Consider the following 26,587-nt stretch of genomic DNA (forward strand, 5'->3'; position numbering starts at 1 on the left):
CTGAATGCTAAACCCTACATATGGTAAAAACTAGGTACTGCTCATCAACTGGCTAGCAGCATCCCGATGGTGAAGCATGGTGGTGGCAGCATCTTGCTGTGAGGGTGCTTCTCAGTGGCAGAGATGGTCAGAATTGATGGAAGGAGGAATGCAGAGAAATACAGAGAGATCCTTGAAGTGCACATGACCTCAGACCTCATGGCCCAGTCAAAGCCCAAACTTGAGCTCTGTAGAACCTCTGCCTCCAAAGCTGCAGCAAAGACAAAGAAGAACTTTAGAGTTAAACTAATTTTTATTAGTGATAATAAAAAATCCAAACTAAAGAGCAAGCTAGCCGAGTTAGTTAGCTGATACTAGCTAGACCTGGTAAGAGCGTTGTTATGGTTACAGTCTACACATTGAGTGAGGCACTTTTTTTTCATGTCAGCACAAAAGGTGCTCTAGCTAGTGCCTTTATTTCTGGAAAAGTGTGAAAGCAGACTTAGTTGTGTGAAGCACTGAGATATTTGGTTTGTACTGCATTAAAAGGCCACTCAATTTTACTGTTACTCTTACTTGTATTACTTTTATTGTCTGAGCTTGGCCTGGTTAGAGCTTCAGTTCTCAGGCTATTGAGCACCAGCAGGTAATGTACTTGTTGTCAGCTTTACATGACTGCGCAGTCAGCACAAACAGACCAGCTTGTGTGAAGCAATGTGCATTGCTTTAGCACTCTGAAAGCTCGCTGTCAAACTTTCACAGCGTCTGAGCGTGTGATCTCTAAGAAGCAGCTCTCAGCTGGAAAGCCGGATGGCTTTCGTTCTGAGTGACAGGTCTGAAGGCGACTTCGGCTCTTCTCGTGGTGCATGCTGGGAAATCTAGCCTCCCAGGCAAACCCTGCACTTATTCGCACAGGTGGCTGTCAGCACTCAGCGTTAGCACGCTGTTAGAGCCACAGCTGAGGGGAAGAACGAAGATTGAACCTAATGTAGGCGGATTAGCTGAGAGATGGAGAGGGACGAAAAACAGTAATGTTGCTCCTATGTAGGAAAAATATTCGTAGCTTTTAGCTGTAAACTCAAACTATCTCTGAGAAAGCCTGAGGGAGAAGAAGCAAGCTTAAAAAATGGTGGTCAGAGCCGATGAGTGACAGATCTTAATCCTCCTGTTGCGTCTGATTTATCGAGCAATATATCATCGTGGCCGTTTGCACTGCAGCGAGGCAGCAGATGAGATTGCTGCTCGTTTTCCGTCGTTCATGCTCTCGTTACAGCTCTTGTTACATGTCTGTCAGTTGAGGAATAGAAAAAAAAGCTTCAGTCTATTGCTATTAAAGTCTCCAGTGGTTTTTCTGAAATCCTCTGTATTGGTAACTCGGGGAATGTGAAGCATGGAAGCTTCTCACTGGAAAATTCAGAGCTGTATTATTTTTCTCAGCACTTCTCTTTCTCACTTCTGGCTGTCACGGTGTTAAATGGAATTATGCATAGAATTTTAAGCGCAGGAGTTGAAGGACAGGCTTGTTTGCTTTCTCTGCACTTCGTCCTTAGTCACTTCAACTCATGTAACTAATTTTAGGGCCGGCTGATGCTTGATTATGAATGAAGAAAAAGTTGTTTTTCGATGTCTGAGTGCTTTTCTCATCTTATAGCACATAAAACACAGTTCAGGAACAGCGGAGAATACAAATACAAAAGTATTTGAGTATGAATTTCATATATCTAAAGTACTGTGGGTTCGGTTCAGTTTTTGCACACGTTATTGTATTATGGATTAAAATTTAAATGTTTTTTTGCCATGAAACACACAATCACAAGAACCTATAATGAGAAAGCTGAACTCTCAGTGCTGTGTCTGGTAAAAACCAGGTACTGCTAATCAACTTGGTAATACAGTCCCTACAGTGAAGCATGGTGGTGGTGGTATCATCATGCTATGGGCGTGCTTCTCAGCAGCAGGGACAGGGAGACTGGTGAGAATTAAGAGATGGATAAGTACAGCCAAATACAGAGAGATTCTTAAAGAAAACCTGCTCCAAAGTTCATACAACCTGAGATTAGGTTCGAAGATTCACCTTTTCAGCATGAGAACAACCCAAAGCAGAGACCCAAGACAACGCTGGAGTGGCCACAGGACAGTCCAGATTAAGTCTACAACACAATAAAGTGTGCAAAAACTTAAGGGTCCATGAATACTTTGTGAACCCACACATTACAGTGCACATTATGTTTATTTTTGTATTTGAAAGCTTCTAGTTAGAAATTTACAGAGCCAATTTTCAGGGCTAGAAAAAATGCAATCAAAAGCCTGAAACACAAACTAGTGAGATTCTTTGGATGGCTAATGGTTATAAGTTTCTAATGGGGTTCTAGCCTTAAAGGAAAACCCTCTGCTGTAGTGTTCCGCATGGAGGCTTTTAGGAGATCGAACCATTTTTTTTTCCCTTAAAGTGTTTATTCATAAATCTTGGAGTTGTAAAAATCAAAGCCTAGAAAGAAAGATAGTGAAAACGGATAAAAAAAATCTCTAAGGTTTAAATATTAGAAGCTGCACTTTTGAATGGTGATTTGTGATCTCCTAACACATTCGTGATGATGGAACCTTGAAAATGCAGTAACAGAGTTTGAATTTGCTGCATGAACACAGTCACTAACAGAGGTTTAGAGCACATTTCTAATGCATTCCCAGCTGTTTCCATTGCTTTTTGTTTAAGCACCTCATCCTGAACTCCTCCTCCAACTCGCTCCTTTCACACAGTGGTCGAGGCACTGAAAGTTTTAAAAGCTCTGAGCAGATGTTCACATGTTGTGTTGTGTCCAAGCAGCGGCGCTGATGTCCAGCAAACAAGTATTTGTGATATTTTTACTGGCAAACTTCAGCAAGATTGAAAGAGAGAACTCCTTATAAAGGTAAAATATGCCTGGACGGTGGTTGTGCACTCCACTCTGTTTTTCTCTCGGCTACATGTACACACACACACGCGCACACACACGCGCACACACACACACACACACACACACACATATACACACTCTCATTTCTCCATCTTTGTGAGGACCTGCTGTAGCTAATTAATGCTGTGATGCTTGTACATGAAAATAACCCTAACTTTAATCTCAGTAGCCAAAAGGATTTTAATATTATAATTATTTTGATTCTTTTAATTTTTCAAATAAAAACACGAGTACCATCATTGTGAGGACACTTGGTCCTTTTTCAGTCCTGATTAATTTTCTATCCCAGCAGCTCTGACAGTAGTTCCGGCTGCAGGACAAATCACGGGTTTATATTACGGCGCTCATTCTAATATGTTATTCTTTCTATTAGGGCTGGACGATATGGACAAAATCTTATTTCACGATATGGACAATTTCATATCTTGAAACAATATATATCACGAAATATTATGTTTTATCTAAAATTGATGAAAAAATTATCTATACAAAATAACTGCATGACATTGGTGATATAGATGATATATGAAAATATCTATCAATAGACATTTTTCTGTTCCCTTACAATAGGTATCACCGTATCGCACAGCCCTACTTTCTATAGTAACAACTCATTTACAGATATTCCATAAAACCAGATTAAAAAATATCAAACGGATGCTCCATATAAACATATATACCATATTAAAAAGATGTTATTTCTGTGAGGTGATGTGTATTTAAAATTTCTGAGTCTCCAGTGTCAGCGCTTAACCTCAAGAGAAAAAAAGAGCAGGCATCCTTTTCTTTTGTGAATCTTTCTTGGACTTTTGCATTTATACTAAGTGTTGTAAGTCTTGTAAGTGTTTATTCTTGTCTACTTTGGGTTTCTGTAGTTTCTGTTGAACCCTAACCTAAATTCCTTGCATTTCTCTTTTCCATTTTTTTCCTGAGAGGATGCAAACTGGACTGTATGTACTTCTGTGTAAATGCTACAGCGAGGATCTTGCTATGAATGGGGAAACAAAATGATTTCCTCTAAGCGTGAGAGTCATGTTTTTTTCAAGTGTTTTGTTGCTATGGTTTTGGAAATGATTGTTATGTCCTGTAGTTGGAGATTTTCAACCTAATGCCTTGATGCTTTTTTTTTACGCTTACCTGAGATTCCATCACGCACCAACCTCTCGACATCTGGGGGTGGATAATCTGATCACATTCCGATCTCACTCACAGCTCAGTCAGGGGATTATGGCTTTCTTACATCTAGATCAGTGTTCCAGAAAACATCCCAAACATCAGGATTGATCTATAGCTCTACATGTTTTTTTAAATCCAGATTAAGGACCTACTTATAGTTATTTTATACCACAACGCTTTTGAATTCTCATTTCTGATTGGTCAGAAGGTGTGGATGAATTTTTCATAACAGCAGCTCTGACAGTAGCTCCGGCTGCAAGGTTTATATAAGTGTGTTAAGCCTGTTATATTAAAATAATGCATTACCCCTGCATGGTCTGGAGTGTATTATTCTGCTTATACCACAGCAATTTGGCAACGATTAAAATGTTTAATTTATTATAAACGTCATGCATTTTAATGGTTTATAGTTAGATTGAACTTTGTTGTCCGAGAGAGACGGGTTAGTTTCTGTTCTCACTTACGTTATATTATCTCACCTCTCAGCCTCTCTCGGTCTCTCTGTCTCTCTCTCTCTCTCTCTCAAAAACACAGCTTGTCATTTTCCCAAGAAAATGCAAAGTGTAAACTCTTCTGTCCTGAAGACTTTCCTGTGCTAATAAACTTCTCAAAGCACCATTACTGTTACAAAGTGCTTACAACCGAGACACCTTCTATAAATGTGAAATAAATGTCTCCTTATGAAAAACATCACCACAATAACTATTGTAGGTTTTACTTTGTTAAACAACCCTTTTTAAAAAAAAAAATTGGCAATTATTAGTCTTAGATCATGTGTATCGTCCACCGTATAAGTATGAGCTGTTACTATAGAAACAATAACATTTTAGAACCAGCGCATTAACGTAAACCTATCATCCATGTTACAGCCGGAACTACCTGTGCTGTTTTAGGAAAATAATGCACATGTTCTGACCAATCAGATTCAAGCATTCAGTGACACCGTGGTATATAAAAAAAGGAGACATTTATTTAACATTTTTGGAAGGAGTCTCCAGTGTTAGTGTTTTGTAACGGTCAGCGGTAAAGCTGTAGCTTTAATGTTTCTGCCATAAGAACGTCTTCAGGACGCAGGGCTTTGCAGTTTCTCACTAACATGACAAACTTCAATAGAGAAAAAAGAAAGGGTGGTGAATGTATGACAGTTTATATTGACTATCACTTAATGCTAACAGGAACTAACTTACTTTGTGGACGTTCGACAACATTAAATGTAACTTTAAACAGATAAAAACTACAATGTGCCATTCTTTAATAAATATGCAGTTGTAAATGTGGGCAAATTGCTGTGGTATTAGAGAAGTAAAACACTTTGTGCTGTTGTGCTCTTATAGGAAAATAACCTTTAGGGTGGTAACAGTAATTCCACTTCACGTCAGTCCACATCACACCACCCTGTCATTGATTACTTTCCTATAACAGCACACCCCTGAATGTTTGTCATAATTTTCACAAAGGTTTCCAGTAAGCTTTTTTAAACTCCCCACGGCAATCCATGAACTTCGGTATTTATAAACCTGCTAATAAGCAAGCAATGGTGACAATGAGTCATCGTTTAACGTGTCTGAAAAAGTGCTAAAAGCCACTTTTTTCTGCTGCAAGATGCATTCAGGAAAACGGTGTGAGACCCTTCGTGCTTTAAGACAAATGCATTGGTTGTCTGTAGTTTTTGGTTACCATGCTGGAAACCGTATTTGGAAATCTTTACCAGTTATACAAGTGCCTTCATTCCTCGCGTAGAGCAGGATAAACCCCATGACTACCTGCACCGTAAATAATACAGTACATTTTAACAATCTTCTCTAGTTTGTGATAAAATCACGCCATGTTTAACACTAATCAGTGAAGAAATATTACTTGTGTTCAAATTATGAAGCAAATTATATATGTCTTTGTTACAGTTTACAACAGTTTCTCTGGTGTTACTTTTTAGAACTCCTTTCATATATATATATATACATATATATATATATATATATATATATATATATATATATATATATACACACACCACATATACATACATATATATATATATATATATATATATATATATATATATATATATATATATATATATATATATATATTATTTATGTAAACACACCACATATATATATATGTGGTGTGTGTGTGTGTGTGTGTGTGTGTGTGTGTGTATATATATATATATATATATATATATATATATATATATATATATATATATATATATATATATATATATAAGAGGAGTTCTAAAGAGTAACACCAGAGAAACTGTTGTAAATGTGTGTGTGTGTGTGTGTGTGTGAGTGTGTGTCTAACGAGACATCAGTATCTGTGTTCTTTTCATATAAGACCTTTTTAACCCTGAACATGTAGAAACAAGAGGCTTTACACAAGCACACACTACTACAGAATAATGCCCACACAGTGCCAGGTGGCACCCTGTACATCTGACACTGCCAGAGAAATCTCATCAGCTCCAGGCGAATACTGAGTGCTTGCCAATATTAATTACACCCCAACTACCACTTTTATAGAGGAAGTCGGTTTTCTCTGCTTGTGTACCATGTAAAGCCGAAACTGTTTTGTTTGACTGTCTGCATTGTTTCTATTTAAGGTCCTGACAGGAGGTACTTCTCTATCACACGCAAGATTTAGTAGAAAGTAGCACAGCTGGAGCACAGACATGAGGGATTTGCACCAGTTAACAGTCAGGCTGAGACAGTATGCTGGCATGCAACTCAGTCTAACCTTTCATACCTTTTGATACACACTGTTCTATGGCAATGGTATGGTAAGTGTGCATTCATATGAATTTATAGAAAATTCTTATGAATTTTCATGATACATTTTTCTCTGAGAATTTCTCTGACCTAAACAACAACCAAATATTCAGATCATGTTTGAGAGCTCATAAATAACAACCAGTAGTGTTATACAGCCAAATTATACTGACATACTAACTAATCTGTTTAAATGGAAGCCATTGTATGTATTTAACTAATTTGAACTTTATTTCTTTGTCACCTTGGTGTTTTAAAACCCCATCACTCAAAAGTTTCAAATGGTATACTCCTGATTTATATTCTCAAATTTTTAATAGTTTCTTGAAAGAAAGCTTATTCTTTAATTAGCATTTTTTATTAGCTGGCCTTTAGTTCTAATTATGTAATTAGACACATGACATAAAGCTGTTTTGTGACAAAGTCTATCATTAAAAGTGTTATACAAATCGATTGAATTTAATCGAAATCTCCCACAGTCCTTTTCTCTCACACTCATTTTGAGCCACCCACCTAAAAGCTCTGCAAATTTATCTTCCTCACAATCTGCATATTTTTGCTGCATACAAAAAATACTCAAATCCTTGGCATTGTTTTAGTCTTATTTGTGAAAACATATCATATATTTGTTCTGTAAAATGTATTGTCATACCCAATTTGTCCAAGTCCAGAGAAAATCTTAATATAACTACAATTCCTTTTTTTGCAATTTTTTAAAAAAGAAGAAATATATTAATCCACTTTTTTATTTTATGCAGCTTTCATAATAATGATATACATTTTATTTGTTCATAACGTGACCGGGATATGAAGAGGATGGTATTATAGTATAATAATAATAATACCATCCTCTTCATATCCCAGTCATGTTATGAACAAATAAGATCAAATATTTTTGATCTTAGAGTGAACTTAGAGTCGAATTCTTTATACTCTAGTGTACTTGGCCCTTAAAGCACAATTCTGGTGAGGAAAAAAAAAATTTTAAATACAATGAGTACCACTGTTTCAGCAGTTATTAAAATAATTAAATGTTCAGTAGGCATCTTTCAACTGTTATATGGTGTTGTGTTATGGCAACATACCCCAAAATACCACGCTAAAAAACAGACATCTTGACTGAAAATTTTAAGTGATTTACAGCAATATACAATATGTTGTTTTTCACATACATACATACATATACATATATATATATATATATATATATATATATATATATATATATATATATATATATAACCATGAAAAACATCATAATGTATGCAGCAGAGCATTACAAGGACAAAGCTGCTCACCATTTTCCTGAACTAAGCTAAGGTTTTCTTCTTCTGCTCCCCTAAAGCGTCAGTGGCTCTGAAATGAACAGAAGGAAGAAGGTCATGAAGTCTTAACTTCATCTTCATCTTAACTCTGAGACACTTTCCCCATTTCTCTCCTTTTTATATTGTGTGAACTTTCAAATGGAAACTGCTTAAGTTAATCCCCACTGACAAGCCTGTTACAGTCTGTCCTTAAGTCAGGAATTCTCAGATACTTGAGCCTGAAAATCCGAGTCGCCTATGAGGAATGATTCTCGGAGTGAACCGGACAGCAGGCGGAGACTAACAGCAGGGAATCACAGACGTACTCAGTGGGTTCTTTATCGCAGTTGCATCTTATTCAGGGTGGTCTGATTTCAAACACAGCACTGCACAGTGTAGATTTTGCTCTGCTTTCACAGGATTGATACTGTGAGATTTAGCTTAGTGATTCTAAATTTAACCCTGAGTCACGTTTACACTTCAAACCTGGGTTCATTTTGCAGATTAGGTGGTTGGAGGAAGAAGCACACAAGATTATTCCCAAGACTAATCTTTCTTTATTTATCTTAACTGTTAGTACAGACACAAATAAGTGCTCTTTCAAGTGCAGCTGGGAATCTTGTACAATTTCTCACGTTCCAACAGCAACAACCCAATGCAACCCAATCCAACTAACTCCTCTGCTTCTCTACTGCTCCCATTATATAGCCTTCTGACTGCTACTTCTAAGCATTCTCACGTCTAACTGCTTTTTAAATGAATGTGTAATATTTCCTATAACTTCTAAGAAAACATCCTGAAGTGTTTTATTCCCATTATACTCCAGCAATTTGCCAATGCGAATGACACGTCATACTTTGTATCCGTTGATACTTACAGTACTTTTGATGTTGTGAAACATCCTGAAACAAGGTAGTTCCTGTTATCACTTACATTATAGCAGCTATAAACAGTCTTTCCCTCACCAGCCTCTCTTTTTTTTGTTCTTTTGAAGTCAAGATTAAAATACAGCTTGTCATGTTAAATAAGAAGCAGCCAAGTGCAAAGACTTTTCTGTGTTGGAAAGATTACAGCTTTACATCTGACTGTTATAAGATCCTGACACTGGAGACTCCTTCCATAAATGTTAAAATAAATGTCTCCTCACAGAAAACTTCACCATCTCAAATTTTTTTTTTATCCATTTATGTGGAGTCCCTGTATGTGACTAATCAGAATCAAGAATTCAACAGCATTGTATTATATATAAATGGTTATGTCGCATTTCTGATCAATTCACATATTTCCTTTACCATATAACCATTAACAAATTACTACCACTGTGTATTACATTCAGCTAAATACAAAACTCCTTTTAAACACCAAATATGAATTTGTACCACAAAGCATGGATAATATAAATCTTTGCTTACGTATGAGCCTCCAGTTCTAAGGACCTTTGTTAGCAAATATAGTGAGAAGGTAGAAAGACTCATGTTGTATGGCAAAAATAAATGCAGTTATAACCTGGCTTATAATTTATCACTCTCTTTTCAGCACTATTAACTTTTTCCGTGCTAAATATATATCTAAAAGTGAGTGGTTTTATTACTATCCAAACCAGAACATCATAAAAGAGAAATTTTTCAGATAACTGGTCAAACTTTTAGACAGTACTACTCAGAACTGCTTGGAAGGTTTTCTAATCGCATAATTTGCCATTTTCTGGTTTTTCCCGGCAGAATTCTTTTAAATTAGCTTTTCTTATCCTCACAATCAATTACTTTTTCGACTCACACTGTCAGTTGTGTGAGAAGTTGTTGCTTGCTGCCACTATGTATTTTTGTTTTTTTTGCAAAGCCCTCAATTTCAGGTCACCCTGCCTCGTTTCTTTCAGGCTGCGAGGCACCTCCAGCTTTAATGGTTGTCCTTGTGCTTGTGCTTGGAGCAGGAGCGTGTTCCGCTTGTGCATTTGATGCAGTGCCACTTGCCTTCATGCTCCATTAGTCAGAGACGGAGTGGAGTGCTGCTACAGAGTGCTATTAGTACACCACTGGGACATGATGGAGGAGTGTTTGCTTTCGGGAAGTCTTTTTTTTCCTTTCTAAATCTTTCCACTGAGAACTCTAATGGCACAACAAACCCAGTTGATTATGACCAGTTGATGCTTGATCAAGTTTGATGCTCCACTTTGGTAGGAGTTGGTCCTTAATGATCACACATTTTTTTTCTGCTCTGGTTTTAGGACATCTTTAATGTTTAGCTCAATCGAGGCTTGACTCCGTAATTTCTCAGTCCTCTCTATAACAGCTTTGAGCCTTGTGTTTCATAAAGTAGAAAGTCAGAAAGTCAGTAGCATGATGGGAAATCTGGTAAGCACTGTGTACACCATTATGGTGCCCTTGAAACACCAATCCATGATTGTCTTGGTACAGTGGATGGTCCTGAGAGAATTTAGCAGATTGTTGGGAAATAAATTCTGTTGCTTTATGTTCTACCACTTGCAGCATGGCAGCGTGATGCTCATGATAATTTCTCAAACTGATACCATTTAACAGGCTCATTTTTTAAAAATAAAGCTTTTCAGACATGTAAAGTAATTGGATGGCATATGTCTGTGCCTCATTGGCAGTGCTGCCTTGAAGGGCTGAGAGTGATTGCATGCAACATTCATGAGTCAGGGGAGTTAGAATGTCTTCTTTCTTCTCTGCTTGTTCCCCCCTTGACACTTTTACTTCTCTGTATCGTGGACACTCTATCCCATCTTTGTTTTGAGTCGAGTCTACATTGTTCCTGTTCCTGTCAGATTTTCTCTCCCTCCCTTGCTGAGAAGAGTAATCACACACCGTGACCCAGTAGCTGAATCCATCCTCTTCACTTTCTCTGAGTAATGTGAGAAACGCTTGCATTGGGTATAATTTACATAGCGGCCAGTCACACTGAAGCACCTCATTAGACATCCCTGTCACTAACTGAGGAGAAAGTGAATAGAGAATCAGTGAGAACGGTAAGGATTGCGATTCCTATTTTGATTATATCCACCTCTAATCCAGTGAACTCCCATATTCTAAGCCATGGTTTAAGTTGCGTGACTTGGGTGAGGCTGTGTTTGCAGAAAGCAACTAATCTCGTCCTCTCCTCAATAATCTCCAACTGTAAGAGGGTGTGAGTGTTGCTGGCTGTATTTGTGCCAATGGCCCATTCAGGAACAGACTTTGTACTGCTGGAATTGAGAATTTTAATGAGTTTTTCCCCATTGTCAAACAGCCTTAATTGGGGGGAAAAAAAACAACAGAGATTGTTCCAAGGTTGGCTGTATTTGTGATTTGAGCTTTTAAGTCTTTACCATTTTAAAAGATTTCATTTTCATCCAGTTTATCCAGAAGCAGTCTGTCACTTCAGCTTTCCAGCCACATACAGCATTGCCAGATGGTCTTGAACAGTGTTTCACAATCCTGGCCCTGAGGTTTTTTTTCTCTCTCTCTTCTGACTAGCCCAGTTCAACCTAGTTCGAGCCTGTTAATTAGCTGATAATTTGAATCTGGTGAGTTGGGAGAAGGAAAAGCACCAAAAATACACAAGGCAATGGTACTCCAGGGCCATTACTTGGCTCACTGAAAATATCCCTTCCACATAGTAGAGGTTTTTTTTTTTCTATTTTTGTTTGCTTGTGTATTTTCAGTAAGATTTGGTACATCTATGATATAGGTTTTTTAGTACTACATAAGAAGGAACAGCCTTGGTCTTCAGATATTCAAGTGATAAGGACTCTGGGGGAAATGCATTAGTTACATTGTACATTAATTTGTTTGGCAGACAATTTTATCTAAAGCGACTTACAATTTAACTTAGCAGACAAAGGGTTAAGGGCCTTGAACAGGTTGGTGGAACCAGGATTCAAACTCACAACCTTGCCATCAGTAGAAAAGAATATCTTTATTGTCATTGCACAATACAGTGTCATACAAATACAATGAAATTTGGTCTGCAACACTTAGTAGTATAGAAATAAAGAAAGGTTTGTAGATGCAACTGTAGCTTATTAGAGGTATTTTTAGACAGTTGAAAGTGCAATAATGTATTAAAATAAATAAATAGTAATACCAGCACAGTATTAGTCAATGGTGGTCGTGTTCCAGCATGCCCACTCCCATAGAGTACCTTTTTCTAGGTGTTGATGAAAACATTATTCAGTATCTATGATATGTACTAGTAGTCCAGAATTGAGCCACACTGCGAAGTAATTTTAATTTGAGCCTGACTGACTTAATTAAGGCAATTTTTCTGCAGTTTAATGTGTTTTTTGTGTTTTTTTTTTTTTTTTTAAACCCTTTGTAGAGATTGATATTGAACGCTGCGTCCGGGAATCCATCAACCTGTTCTGCTGGACTCCCAAGAGCGCCACATATCGGCAACACGCCCAGCCGCCTAAACCCAGCAGTGATGGCAATGGCTTTGGAAAGACTACAGCCTTCTATTCATCAGAGTATCAAGACCTCCCGAACACAGACTTGGTGAGTGTGCTAAGTGCTTTCCTTATAAAACAGGGTTTGGGGGGGACGGGGGAGTATTGACTCATTTGAGTACCATGGTGCCATTCATTCATTTGGAGAAATAGCTGTTAGATTAGACTTCTGATTTTAGTGTAACACCAGCTGAGCCACCGGTTTGAGCTCAGTGCCATTTTTTCTGAGAATATTGAGACCATTATGTACTATCAGTAAAGTTCTGGACACAAATTAAACTCAGTTCTAAACTAAATTGTTGCCCAACAATGTCAGTTGGAGTTCAGTAAGTCTAATTTAGTCCAGATCTGCAGGAGGTTGGTAATTGAATCTCCACTGAGATCATGCACACCACACACATGCAGTTAGGAATAAACCCTTTCTCACTGTCAGGTTCTTAACCACAGATGGTAGGATACATATTGCAGACTTCTAAAATGTGATGCCTGACTTGTGGGTTTATATGTGGGGTTTGTTTGAGGTGAATAGTTTTAATATTAACTTGGAAAGTTGGACATCGAACATAGTCAAAAGAAAGAATCAAAAGAAAGAGGTGAAAAAATAGTTGTGTGTGGGAGAGTAAGGCTTATTGAGGTATTTATTCTTGAATTTATTGTGAATGTAATTAAGAAGCTTAATAAGAAACTTACTGAATCCATTATCTACCACCCATAATGTGTTGGTTTTAAACACATTAAATCTATTACATGTCTTATTTTTAGTGTCCAATGCTGTCAGTAGGAGTTAACTGTCAAAAATCTAAATAAGGCCATGATGAGGCTTGAAGTGTCAGAAAAACCTAAGAAAAAAATCAGCACGAGTTTTGCCATTAAAACAATCCCGACCACACACATTCAGATAAGAATTAATCCTTTACCAGATGTTCCATTATATGTCACAGATTTCTGAAATTGTGGGTTTGCACTGTGGCTGGGGATTATAATGGTGACTTTGGAAGCAGTTGGAACATGGTGAACCTGGGAAGCAGTTGGAACATGACTTGGTAGTGGAGATTTCAAAATAAAGAGGTGAGAATGAAGGGAACTGTGTGTGGGCGAAGTTTAGCAAACAATAATTGGCCCAAAACAAGGAAGGAAACTACCAGACATTGTGTACATTAATTTTGACACATTGTGCAAACAAACTGAAGGGTTCAGTAGGGCCAGAATTCTGTCATGACAAATGGGTCAGATGCAAAGCACCCTTTCTTAAGTCCCCTAACATACCCTTGGTTTCTATTTTTATTCTAGCTTGAGGTTTAAGAGCACTCTGCAGTATCTGTCTGTTGCTCTGAGTTTGTTGTGCTTATATGGCTTTACATGCGAAAGAGATTATTTGTACTTTAGGCTACTGTTACTGCTGTAAGCTTAAAAATAACATGACAAAGTTAGAAGATTAATGTTTAACGAAGTGCGTTTTATGAAGAATGTCTGGGCTGGACTTGGATTTCATTCTTCTAAGTTAATTACTGGCCGAATCTGACCCATGTGGAACACCATCCGGTTGTTGCTAATGAAATATAATGCCATGTGTAAATATTAATGAGGTGTGACTTCTGAGAACTTCATGGCGATCAACAGGGCCAAGATGAGCCATATTTCACACCAAATTCTTCTTCAGATGGTGTTGAACAAGTAGAAGAGATGGAAGCCAAATTGTGGGGTTAGTTTTCAGTTCAGTACTAGAGTTACTGCAGACTGAAACAAGTCCACTGATAGAAGCAGTTCTGGTGATCATCTTCTGTGCTCTTTAGCAGAGGGTGCCATACATATCCAGTGCTGTTTGCCCTCACCAGGTTGGACTGTCACCATGAATCTGTTGGTGTGTGTCTTATTTATGGTGCAAGATGAGCAGTCATCTCCAGATGGTAGCAGAGTTCAGGGGTTGTTAACATGCACACAGGGGCCTCAGGCTTCCATCATAAACATGTCAAGCCTCTTGACGCCTACCCAACCTTCACCCCCACCACCCAGGCATGAGCCAGACCCTCTGTCCATACCGTAATCATTTCATAGCCAACACCTACCAAAACCGTACCCAACCTCTAATCAAACTATACCAACTTGTCCTCAGCCTATCTAAACTCTACTGACATTCTGCCCAGACCTCTCTGAGTTTCTGCCTAAACTCTAGCCAGATTCTGCCCAAACATGTCTCTCAGTTTCTGCTTAAACTCTACTCAAACTCAACCAGTCCTGTTTTTCAGGATCTGCCCAAACTCTGGCTAAACTTGACCAAGCCTTTCTCTAAGCCTGTCTCTATTTCCCTAAATTCAACCAAACCTGTTTCTCAGCTCCCGCCTAAACTCTTCCCAAATTCTACTTAAACTAGACAAAGTCTGTCTCCCAGCATCTCCCCATACACTACCCAAACCCAAACTCAAACTCAACCAAGTCTGTCCCTCAGCCTGAGCCTAGATTTTACATAAACTCTAGCAAATCTGTCTCTCAGCCTCTGCCTAAACTCCTCCCAATTTCTACTTAAATTCAGTCAAGTTGGTCTCTTAGCCTCTTCCTAAACTCTATTCAAATACAGCCAAACCTGTTCAGTGCAAACTTGACCAGGCCTTTCTTTTAGCCAATTCCCAAACTTTACTCAAATTCAACCCAAACTTGGCTAAGCCTATGACTCAGCCTCTCTCTAAACTCTACTCAAACCTGTCTCTTTGCCTCTGCCTAAAGTATTCAATTTCAGCCCAAACTTGGCCAAGCCTATCTTTTAGCCAATTCCAAACTTTATTTAAATTCAGCTAAAGCTCAAACAAGCCTGTCTCTCACGTCTCAGCCTCTGCCTAAACTCTACTCAAATTCTACTTAAACGCAACCAAATCTGTCTCTCAGCCTCTGACCAAACCTTACTCAAATTCAGCCCAAACATAACCAAACCTGTCTCTCAGCTTCTGACTCAAACTTTTCCATGAGTTTATTTAACCAGCAGCTTACAAACCAAATCTGGCCTCTTTCATCTACAGGACAAGGAAATGAGCAAATATAGATTACCCATGAGTGATTTTTCCAGACTTGATTGGTTCAGCTAAAAGAAAAAGTTAGACCCTATTGCCAGGCAGTCAAGTTTAACAGTTATTGCAGGTATATTATGCTTTCCATGTGTTATCCACGTATTTCAGATAACGTTAGCTTTACCCTCATTCCTTCTTCATCTTTGTAAACATTCTCTCTCCACACCACAATGATGGAAATCAATACTGAAAAATGACAGATCCAGCTAGAAATTGGCTGATGAAATAGTAGTTTAATTTTACCTGCTGTGGGCATACTGTTTTGCCTCTTGTCTGTGTGGTTCACTAGCTCTTTTTTATCCATTGTTATATGTAGTTGTGGCTGGAGTAGGTACTTATTATTGACTTATTGTCTTATTTAATGACTTCCAAAAGGCCTGGGTTCTGTGTTTTTTGGTATGTTGTAACTCAAAGTTATCCAGGTAGTTTTGCAATCCATTTGGAGAAGTTTGTTTTGTTGCTTTGCTTGAAAATCCATTTTTGTAGGATTGCTGTATCGGGTTGAGATAATGCATCTCCAATTTTCCACACTTACTGCAGACCTTCATTTGATGTTCCAAAGTCAGAGAAAGCTTTCATTTCTGCCTTCACTGGCAGATGCCCAAAGCCCACTCTACACCTCAAAAATGCTCTTGTCTGCTCATCTAGTGCATGCTGAAGCGTTTGTCCTAATTTTCCACCATTCTGCAGCTGAACACAGCCTCATGGCTGGCATCCATGGCCACTTCTATTTCTCAGAACCCAGTAACAGGCTGGAGATTTCTCCTCATATGAGATGTCATACTAAACACTGTATAGCACAACACCTTGCACTTCTGACAGGAAAAGTAATTTTGGTCAGACTTTAGAGCAGCACTGATCATCTAGACTGACATTTTGCTTTTTCTTATTAGAACAATAATACCTTTAGATCCAAGTACTGTTATATTGAGATGTTTTGTAATTTTGGGCTTGGCTCTTAGGTTATTTTTGAGCACTGTGATTTGCTAATGTTTGGAAATGGATCACACAGCCTGCCAAACAGTGAATCATTATTAGCCTATAAAACTGCCAATGTGTTTAGTCTAATGCCAAGAAAACTCTTCTTTAAAAACCCTGCATGAGTGTTTGCAGAAGTCTGAGTCTGCATTAATGCATAAATTTGTATATGCAATAGTTTTTTAAGACTATGTTAGTCAACTTATTATTAACAAAATAAATGAACTAGATTTTTGCTTCCTGTCTACTTGAAATATTTGCCTTTACTGAGAAATGAACAAATAAAACTTCATTTTAGAAGTGTGCATTGCCATTATATGCTTACTAAAGCCTTTCTTCTTCTTCTTTTTCAATATTTGTTGGCTGAATGATAGTTGTGCAGTGGCTGAAACTATAAAACGGCTATGGCATGTAGCAGCTCCTCCCTAAGGAAGTGCACAAATGTAATAATGTTACTCTAATGTTTTAAGCTGTATACACGCCATAGAAGCAAATTAATTTCACTGGGGTGTCATCAAGTATGTGAATTCTAGCTAGCTAGCTAAAATTTGTTTTAGCATCAGAAGACAGACATTACAAAAAGCAGGTTTTTTTAATTCATAAAATAATGTCATTGTAGTCAAATAGGTTAATAATGTCACCAGACTAGTAAGAAGAAACAGATAGAGCTTGGCAAGTTTTCATCTTGACATCCCGAACCAACGTCCTTATATGTGTCGAAGCAGTGTCTGAGGAGGAATTTCTCATCAGATAAAATGGGACATTTATTGACTAATTTTAAGGAGGAAAATGATGCATTTCATTTTCACTAGTGCTCCAGTATTTCACTGACGGCCATGAATTCATTCATAGTGACAATCTAATTGCTGTGAGTTTCAGGATTCAAGCACACAGTCATATATCAGGGCACTGCATGTATTAAGGTTTTCTTATGCTCGATTATTCTCATTTATACAACAGCACTGCTAAATTCTCAATTCTGTTTAGTCAGGAAGGGTCCATTTTTGTCTTAAATTCAAGAGAGGCTGATGAGAGAATGACTGTTTATGGTTGCTGTAACATAAGTGATAACAGGAACTAACTTGTTTCGTGGACGTTCCGCTAGAAATGGATAAAAAGTATAACAGGTCATTCTTTAATAAAGATAGAATTGTTAGCATTTGCAAATGCTGTATAGGGGATATAAGGGGAATAAAACACTTCAAGAATATAATCAGCTTCTGGGTGGTAATCTTTACTGTGCTGCAGGCTGGGCGGCATGACACCACCCCATCATTTATTTTGATGGTTAAATGTTGTGTCTTAGCCTGTGTGGTCAGGCAGATTTTAGTTATTTTGGGTTAAAATCAGTTTAATCCTAACAAACGATTTCTCACTTGTCATTCATTTTGATGGGTGCTGCTGCTTGTCTCATTTCCATGGTGGAATAATAGTTGCGTTGTGAAGTGTGGTGGTGATTGTCATTTCTTAGTCATTATAGCCAGATGTGTGTGCAGAGAAGCCATCCTTCATGCACTCCTGATAAGACGTGCCACTGTGTGGACATTTCATTGCTAAAACAGACATCCCTGCCAGTCTGTAAGCCATTTCTGTTTCCAAGCAGCTGTATTATAAAAAGACTCGTAGGATTTCATATAGTTGGGTGCTTGTTGAACTGTTCATCCTTTTCAGATAGTAACCACTTACCATAAGCGCTTGCTGTAGGGCTGGTGTACGTGTCAAGTAGGCTTGATTGATTATAGGCTACATGCCTATAACGTATGTAGGCAATATCTGTGCTAGGGAGTAGCACTATGCATTAAAATCACGCAGCTACACGTCAGGAAAATAGTAATCTGAACCTACAGTGGGAAATACTGGACAGTGGACGATTGGGGGAAAAACAGGCGAACTGTCCAGTTTTAGTGAACCTGTACCCACTGTAGCCTCAGATTCTTCATCTTCTTCGAACCCAATGTGGTCTTCTGCTGTTGTTGCCTCAAGGTTTTAACATGTTGTACATTCTGAGATGCCTTTCTACTCAACACGGATGTAAAGAGTGGCTATTTGGGCTTCTCAAACCAGCTCAAACCAGTACAGCGATTATCCTCTGGCCTCTCTCTCATCAACAAGGCGTTTCCACCTGCAGAACTGCCGCTCACTGTAAAGTTTTCGTTTTTCACACCATTCTGAGAATGATGTCTGTGAAAATCTGACGCAATCAGCAGTTTCAGAAATCCTCAGACCAGCCTGTCTGGCTCCAACAAGCATTCCACGGTTATGATTTTATGCATTGCACTGCTGCCACGTGATTGGATAATTGTGTGAATGGGCAGGTGTACACATATTCCTATTACAGTGGTTAGTGAGTATATATTAACTAGGGTTGTGTCTCCTGATCATTTTATAGCATATAAAAAGATTCCTATGTAAAAATAATCCTGTAATCAATTCAGTAAAGAAAATGAGCTAGGCAGTCCAGTTTTATTTTTGAACATGCTGTATTACTGATCAGTTCTGTCTGCTATGTCTTCTAAACCTTTATCACACCCTTGTGAGGGGAACAGAATTACAGGATTGCTCTCATCAAAATTAGTACATTTGTTGCTGCCTTCAAATTTGACCAAATATGGTAATTTAGAAACTGGCAGCTGTGATGTTTCTCCCAATTAAGATGCCAGTTCCCGCCCCTTAATATTTAAATCATGCGACAGCTACCAATATAGGACGATATGGCCAGGCATCACATTTTTTTTAAACTACCTTTATTGTAACTTGCATTCAGAGTGGCTGGATTTACTTGGAGAGAACCCTAATGGCCCAGTTCCTTTTAATATGAACAGACACACACCTGCGATTGGCTAGTGTCTCACTAATCAACAAACAGGGCCAGTCAAGTTCTCATCGAAATACGGCCACAGGTGGATATAAAAACAGCTATCTAATTCTGTCTTCCAAGTAGGACAGCTTTTACCTCAGGGGGAACAAATGCTGCCCCAAAAAAAAATGTCATCGGGTAACTACTGAATGGAACATGGATTATTCTGAAGGCCATGGACCGTGATAATATTGTGCGTATTTAATATTACGGTGTATCATATGACTGATTATTGGCTCAAGTCTTATTTTGACCTTTGAGTGCGAAACTAGTTTCACTCTGAGAAGGATTAAAAGATTATTATTAATCCTCTTAAAAATGCATTCCTTTAAAGCCGTGTGGTACTCGGTACACTTCCCTGCTGTCGTGAGTATTCTGAGGTCCTTCATGGGCTATTCAAGGTTGTCAGTGAGAGGAGCTTGAATGTCAAAATGCAGCAACGAGGTCAAAGCGAATCACTGTTTCGTTGTTTTCTCTCTTTTTTTTTTTTTTTTTTTTTTTTTTTTTTTTTTGCTTCTAATATTATCCAGCAGCTTTTCATTTCCCTTTTGGATCACCTTTTTGTGCTCTCTTGGTTGACCAGTATGTGGCACGCCTATAAATTCATCTCAACCCATCCAGTTATACCCCTCTTCACCATTTCACGCTCCCTCGTCTCTTTCTGTCTTTCTATTTTCTGGTTTTCTCTCTCCTCACTTTATCTCTCCCTCATACGTAAACACATCGCCATGGCCATGCCCACTGAAGCAGATATGAATGATCATTCACATGCAGTTCCAATAATTTGTTTGTTTCTGTCTAAGATGCTTGTACACACACTCATTTCTTATAAAATTTCATTTTTGTGATTAAACTCTGCATTGTGTTTAGTTAACTGCTAAATAATTCATTAAAAAACATTAGACCTTTTGAGCCTTATTAAAGGCCATACTTTACCAACACTTTCATCTTTTCTTTGTTTATCTAGTCCTCTCTAAACGTGCTCTGTTTTCACTCTCTTTCTCTTTTTAACACATTAGACTTCTCAGCCTTACACATAGTCAAGGTTCCTGTCACTTGTTCAGCAATTCAGCTTGTTCATGTCATTCTCATGAATGCCTTTAAGAATCTCTTCTACTGTTTCTATTGAACACAAACACAGTATCTGATTTCTTCCGCTTGTGGAGCACTATGTTGACTATGTTGACATTATTTCATACAATAGTATGTGATCTGATATATGAGGTGCATCCCAATACTCTAATTCATGCATCCTTCATCCTTGAGATAATTCACATGGACTTGTATGGCAGACGTGCCACAAAAACTAAGCTTAATAATGAACAAATAAAAACCATGTCATTGCTTAACACAGACACGGTTAAAACTTAAAACAGATAATTGTTGCTATGTTGAAGTGATGTTGTTTTCAACCTGTATGGAAGGAGTCTCCAGTGGCAGAGCTTTGTAACAGTCACAGTGCTTTGTAAAGTTTCCCAGTTTCTCGATAAAATGACATTGCATTTTTTTTCTTATTAACGTCAAGATTTATTTTTTTTTTATAATGTAAGCAATAACTTGCTTCACGGATGTTTCACAACATTAAATGTAACTATAAACCATTAAAAAGTGTGACATGTCCTTAGTTGCTAATTTTGAAATTGTAATTGTTGGCAAATTGCTGTGGTATAATCAGAATAACACACTTTGGACTGTATTGTTATGTGAAAATAATACACTTCAGGGTGGTATCACAACACCCCGGTGTGTATAATATTATATTCCTAAGTGTTTTATTCCATACTTGTTAAACAAGTCATCATTTGGCAGATATGTTTGTTGTTGATTCCTCTTGTTCTCTTTTTTTTTTTTTTCAAATTATGAATGCAGACTTCTACCATTGTTGATCATGTCGCAGAGGTACAGAACTATTCTCTCTCTCTCTCTCTCTCTCTCTCTCTCTCTCTCTCACAGTCCCGTGAGCCCCTGAAACTCTCCGAGCTCAAGGCTGAAGTGTCTCCACGGATCTCAGCTGAGGATCTGATTGATCTGTGCGAGCTGACTGGCCCGGCTCACTTTAAAACTCCTGTAAAGAGACCCAAGGCTGTCAAAACCAAGATCGTGGCAGTAGACATCCGGAGCAACGAGGAGTATCCTTCAAGCACTGAGATGCAAACTTACGCTCACTCTCTGACTCACTCGTATGGCCAGAAGGTGCTAAAGTTATATCTCGCTTATTTCCAAACCCTCTTTTTAAACACCAGATGTTGAACAGGAGGTAAAATGAATTCAAGCCAATCCAAAGTACAATAAATGTCACTACAAGGTGATATATTTTCTTTACTTTCTACAAAGTGATACATTTATCAAAGACACAAAATACTATTAAATCAAGACACTTAAGGTATGTATTTAACTTTCAAATATAAGGAAAATTTTCCTAACAGTATAAGACCATGCACAGTAAACAAGTATTTATTGCAGAGTGGGCATGTTTTTTATTTCTTGGTGGAGATCATTTAGAAATATCTGACAGCTTTGACCTTGTAGGGAAAAAATTGTAGCTTTTATTTAAAAAAAAAAACTAACTGAGCCAACAAGTTTCTTTTTAGTTACTGAAATTAATGTTAGGCTTAGAGTTAGGTGTAGCGTAGCATTAATTAGCTGCATTAATAATTATGTCAATGGAAGGTCCTCACAAGGATATAAAGACAGAAATAGACTTTGTGTGTGTGTGAATGAATTTTCCCTTAAAAACCAGCATGAACACGTCAAACTGAAGCCACTGATCCATCATTGTAGGGTTACTGCATTTACACACCACCTGTATTCTCACCTTAAAGAGCTCTGAAATTGCATGATTCCTACACACACACTGCCTACACATGCAGCGTACCCGAAGCACCATTCTCACTCTTACACACACACATATCATGCAGTGCCAGCTCATGCTCCATATGGTCTTCATTCTGCGTTCCTCTTTACCTCTACAAATTTAACAGCAGATTTTTTTAGCTTCATGTTGCCAAAACACATTAATCTGTTACACGTAGCTGGTAGGAGATCAGCAGTTCTGTGTCTGAGCTAGTGACTGGATTGTTGTTGGTTCAAATCGCAAGTTCAGAGAGCCACTGTTCAACAAGGATCCTCGACAGCGCAGCTGTATGAAGCTATAAAACGTTGGATAAAAGTGTTTTTGCCAAATGAATAAATGTAAATGATATCTGAAGGAAATGGTATGCTCTGTGAAATTACAGTCTTCTTCTGTTACCCTTAGAGCAGAAATGTCAAACTTAACATCCACTGGTGAAATACTGTTACTGCATTTCATTTGGCCTGTGTGAACGTATCGAAAGTGATCATGACAATCCCTGCAGCACAGTTTTACTCACATTACAGCAAATATTAGCGTAATATAATGACTGAGTGTACACCGCTAAATGAATGAAACAGTTTTTTCTCAAAGTTATTCATGTTCAAAGACGATAGAGCCAGTACATGGTTGTGCGTACATTTATAATGCTTTGTTAGTGATAAATGAATACATTTAATATGACAGTTATGACTCAAAGTTCACTAAGTCGTAACACTTTACTCATAAGGCTACATGACAGCTACATAAGCCCTGCCATAAACCTACATAAACATTTAATAATAATATGCATCAGCTGGAAATTTTAACCTACTGCACATGGCCATTTACAACAGGTCTAAATCATTCTGAAATTCTTTCTTATTACTCATGCCAGTATTTTTTCACCCATTTCATTTTTCATATCTCTAGCTGTGTTTTTATGAGGGTAACAAGCGGACACTCGTTAAGCACTGGAACACTTGCACTGAACAAAATAGAGATTGTGGAGAAAAATTATACGCTTTTATGACTCCTATTTGCAATAAACATTGCATTTTTTTTAAATGCATGTTTTCATTTGACTCACCCTTGTATAAGTTAATGAAATGAAATATTCTTATAGTTTTTTTCTCTTTATTAAGGAGGAACATAAAAAAATTCTTAGCAGGAAGTGAGTTTGATGCAGTGGGTAGTGCTGCTGTCGCACAGCTACAGGTTCGTTCCTGAGCTCTGTAGGCTGTCTTTGTGAAATTTCACATGTTCTCCTTGTGTCTGTGTGGGTTTCTTCAGGGTTCTCTGGTTTCCTTCCAACAAATGTGCCAGTATGTGGATTGGCTACGCTAAATATTCCCTAGATATGAATGAGTGTGTGCATGGTGCATTGACAGCTGTCCTACCCAGGATGCATTTCCATCTCGCATCCAGCATTCCGGGGATAGGCTCTGGATCCAACTTGGATAAAGCATTTACTGAAGAGGAATGAACGAACTGGCTCTGAGGCTCCCAATGTTAAAGCTAGTTTTTCCATCCTTTCATTCATTTATCGATCTTCTGTAAGTACTTCATCCTGCTCAGAGACATCATGAATCTGGAGGAATTCATCCTTCATCCTGCTCAGAGACATGGTGAATCTGGAGTCTATCCCAGGAATATTGGAAAGTGAGGCAGGAATGGGTTCAGTCCATTGTATGGCGATTTTCGTACTTCTCTTGCCATAATCAAATGCTATTCTTCAGAGTAAACAGCAGCCTTTATGTTAGCCAAAGCTCTTCTTTTGTGCATTTGTAATGCTTATGTACTCCATGTTTAGCCCTGCTCCTAGCCCTGCTGAACGGCTGACTCGTTTCTAAGAGGTGACTCTGTGCCTAATTGATTTTGCAGAAATTGTGGGTGTTTTCAGTTCCCCCGATGTGACTCAATGCTTAAAAAGAAGGATGATTCAATTATTCCTGGACCCTCATTATAGAAAATCTCTCTCATTCTTTCTCTGTCTCTCTCTTGTGAGTTATTTGGCCTGGGGTTCTCCTGAGCCTCCTTTTTTCTCAGGCCTTTGGTTTCGCTGCCTCATTAAGTCAATTTTCCGCGTTCTCTTCCCGGCCGTGGCCCTCCTTTTTCCAGAGAGACTGGCTTATCTCCTTTATTTATCTCCATCAGGTGTTCTCCTGTCCTCCACACTCTTGTTCTCATCTCAATTGCTTCACTGTGGAGCTGGGATGTTTTAGGAAGCCTGTCTGTCAGGAGGCTGATGCTCACTCTGCGGAAAAGGGCAGGCTGTACCTTTGGGAAGAACAGACACATTTAACCACGTGACATTTACAGATTGAAATGGTATTGGCTGTATCAGTTTGACCCTTGACCCTGGTGGTGTAGCTTCAGCCGTGGTCACATCCCAGGCAGCATTAATGTTCCGTACAGCTCAGTGTTTGGGCCGGATGGAGAGCTGCTGCAGTGCCCCAGCACCAACACACTGGCCAGCTACAAGAGCCGAGTCGTCGTCATCCTCAGCAACGTCACCAAGAATGCAGCTGCGGTCAGTACGACATCTGTCTGTCTGTCTGTCTCTCTCTCTCTCTCTCTCTCTATCGCCCTATCTCTCTGTCATTCTCTGTCTTTGTCTCTCTCATTGTCTCTGTCATCCCCTCTGTCTCATATCTTTATCTTTGTCTGTCTTTCCTCTGTCTCTGTTTTTCTCTGTCTATAGGTCTCTATCTGTCTCTCTCATCTTTCTCTGTCTCTCTCATCTTATCTAACACTTTCTGTGTCTCATTCTCACATACTGTCTGTCTATCTGTCTACCTCTGTAATTCTCTCTGCCTCTCTTTATTTCTCTCTCTCTTAGTCTATGTTTCTCTCTTTTAGTTTCTCATACTATCTATCTATCTATCAATCTGCCTGTTTGTGGTCTATCTATCTATCTGTCTGTCTGTCTGTCTGTCTGTCTATCTATCTACATGTATCATACAGCTGAAACTCTACGAACGTGTGCATGCCATTATTTACTGAATGTTGAAATAATTTTGCAGTTGCAGTTGTTTTGCAGATGTTCTACATCATAGGTAACAAAACATATCAAAAAGCTAATGTCATAATGTTAATAGTAGAACAATCAAAGTTATATTTCTGAATATGCTAGAAATGTTGAATGTTATTCCACTCGTCTGTTCAGGTGTGTGTATGAGTGAGTATATGTGTGTATATGTGTGTTTCAGTGCACTCACTGTGTGTTGTGCTTGTTTCCTGCAGTTTGCTGCTCACTTGGTGAAGGTGAATTTCCCTCGTGTGTGTGTCCTGGATGGCGGCATCAACAAGATGAAACCCACCGGCCTTTTAACTGTGCCCTCTCCACAGATCTAAACTCTCTCTCTGTGTGTGTGTGTGTGTGTGCGTGTGCGTGTGTGTGTCAGTCAAAAAAAAGCTTTTTTTGTACCATGTATTGAATATGGCATGTGAAACAGATCTCGGGTTTGCGCTTAAATTTCACCATTGATGTCTAAATCTTAATTAACTACAAGGGCATTTCATCATCTCATCATCTAACATTTATTGTAATAAAAGATTAATTAAACCTTTTTTTCTATTCTGCTGTTTTGCACAGTAGGGATATTTTCATTTTATGTGGAGGGAAGGGGAGAGAGAGAGAGAGAGACTCAGCTTGAATGACAAAGATCTATACTGCATCCTGTAATGTTCTGCACATTAGTATGCTTTATACCACAATTCTCGATTCTGATTGGTCAGAAGGTGTTGATTAATTTTCAATAACAGCAGCTCTGACAGTAGTTCTGGCTGTAACTCAAATCCCAGCTTTATATTACTGCACTCTTTCTAATGTTATTGTTTCTATAGTAACAGCTTACACAGGGAATTGTACAGTGGACGCTTCACAGAAACAGATTAAAAATATGTGTAATTGTTGATGTGTTGAATTTGCTTTAAGGAAGTTTTATTTAACATTTATAAAAGGAGTCTCCAGTGTCAGCGCTTTGTAACAGTCAAAGGTAAAGCTGCAACTTTACGTTTTACACCACAGAAGAGTTTTCAGGACAGAGTTTGCAGGTCTGGTTTAGCAGTAACATGATGACATTTTTAACTTTTTTTCATGGATGTTCCACGACATTAAATATAGTCCGCGTCACACTACTTGAACACTGATTATTCTCCCATAACAGCACACCCCCAAGTGTTTTATTCTTTACATAACGTAAAGACTTTAACCTTAAACACAAGACGAA

The 26,587-nt window shown here is 38.3% G+C and overlaps 1 protein-coding gene across 5 annotated transcripts in view; it reads left to right on the plus strand.

Annotated features, from left to right (window-relative positions):
* Positions 1–25,920, plus strand: part of tbck (TBC1 domain containing kinase) — a 73,959-nt gene extending 48,039 nt beyond the window's left edge. For all 5 annotated transcript variants that reach the window (XM_053232574.1, XM_053232576.1, XM_026938759.3 and 2 more), the window contains 4 exons: positions 12,502–12,677; positions 21,476–21,651; positions 24,726–24,885; positions 25,599–25,920. In XM_053232574.1, coding sequence (XP_053088549.1) covers positions 12,502–12,677; positions 21,476–21,651; positions 24,726–24,885; positions 25,599–25,709 — 623 coding nt within the window. In that variant the 3' untranslated portion in view covers positions 25,710–25,920. The remainder of the gene's footprint in view (positions 1–12,501; positions 12,678–21,475; positions 21,652–24,725; positions 24,886–25,598) is intronic.
* The last annotated feature ends 667 nt before the right edge of the window (positions 25,921–26,587 follow it).

The sequence above is a fragment of the Pangasianodon hypophthalmus genome, chromosome 3, assembly GCF_027358585.1.
Source record: "Pangasianodon hypophthalmus isolate fPanHyp1 chromosome 3, fPanHyp1.pri, whole genome shotgun sequence".
In the NCBI taxonomy this organism is placed as follows: Eukaryota; Metazoa; Chordata; class Actinopteri; order Siluriformes; family Pangasiidae; genus Pangasianodon; species Pangasianodon hypophthalmus.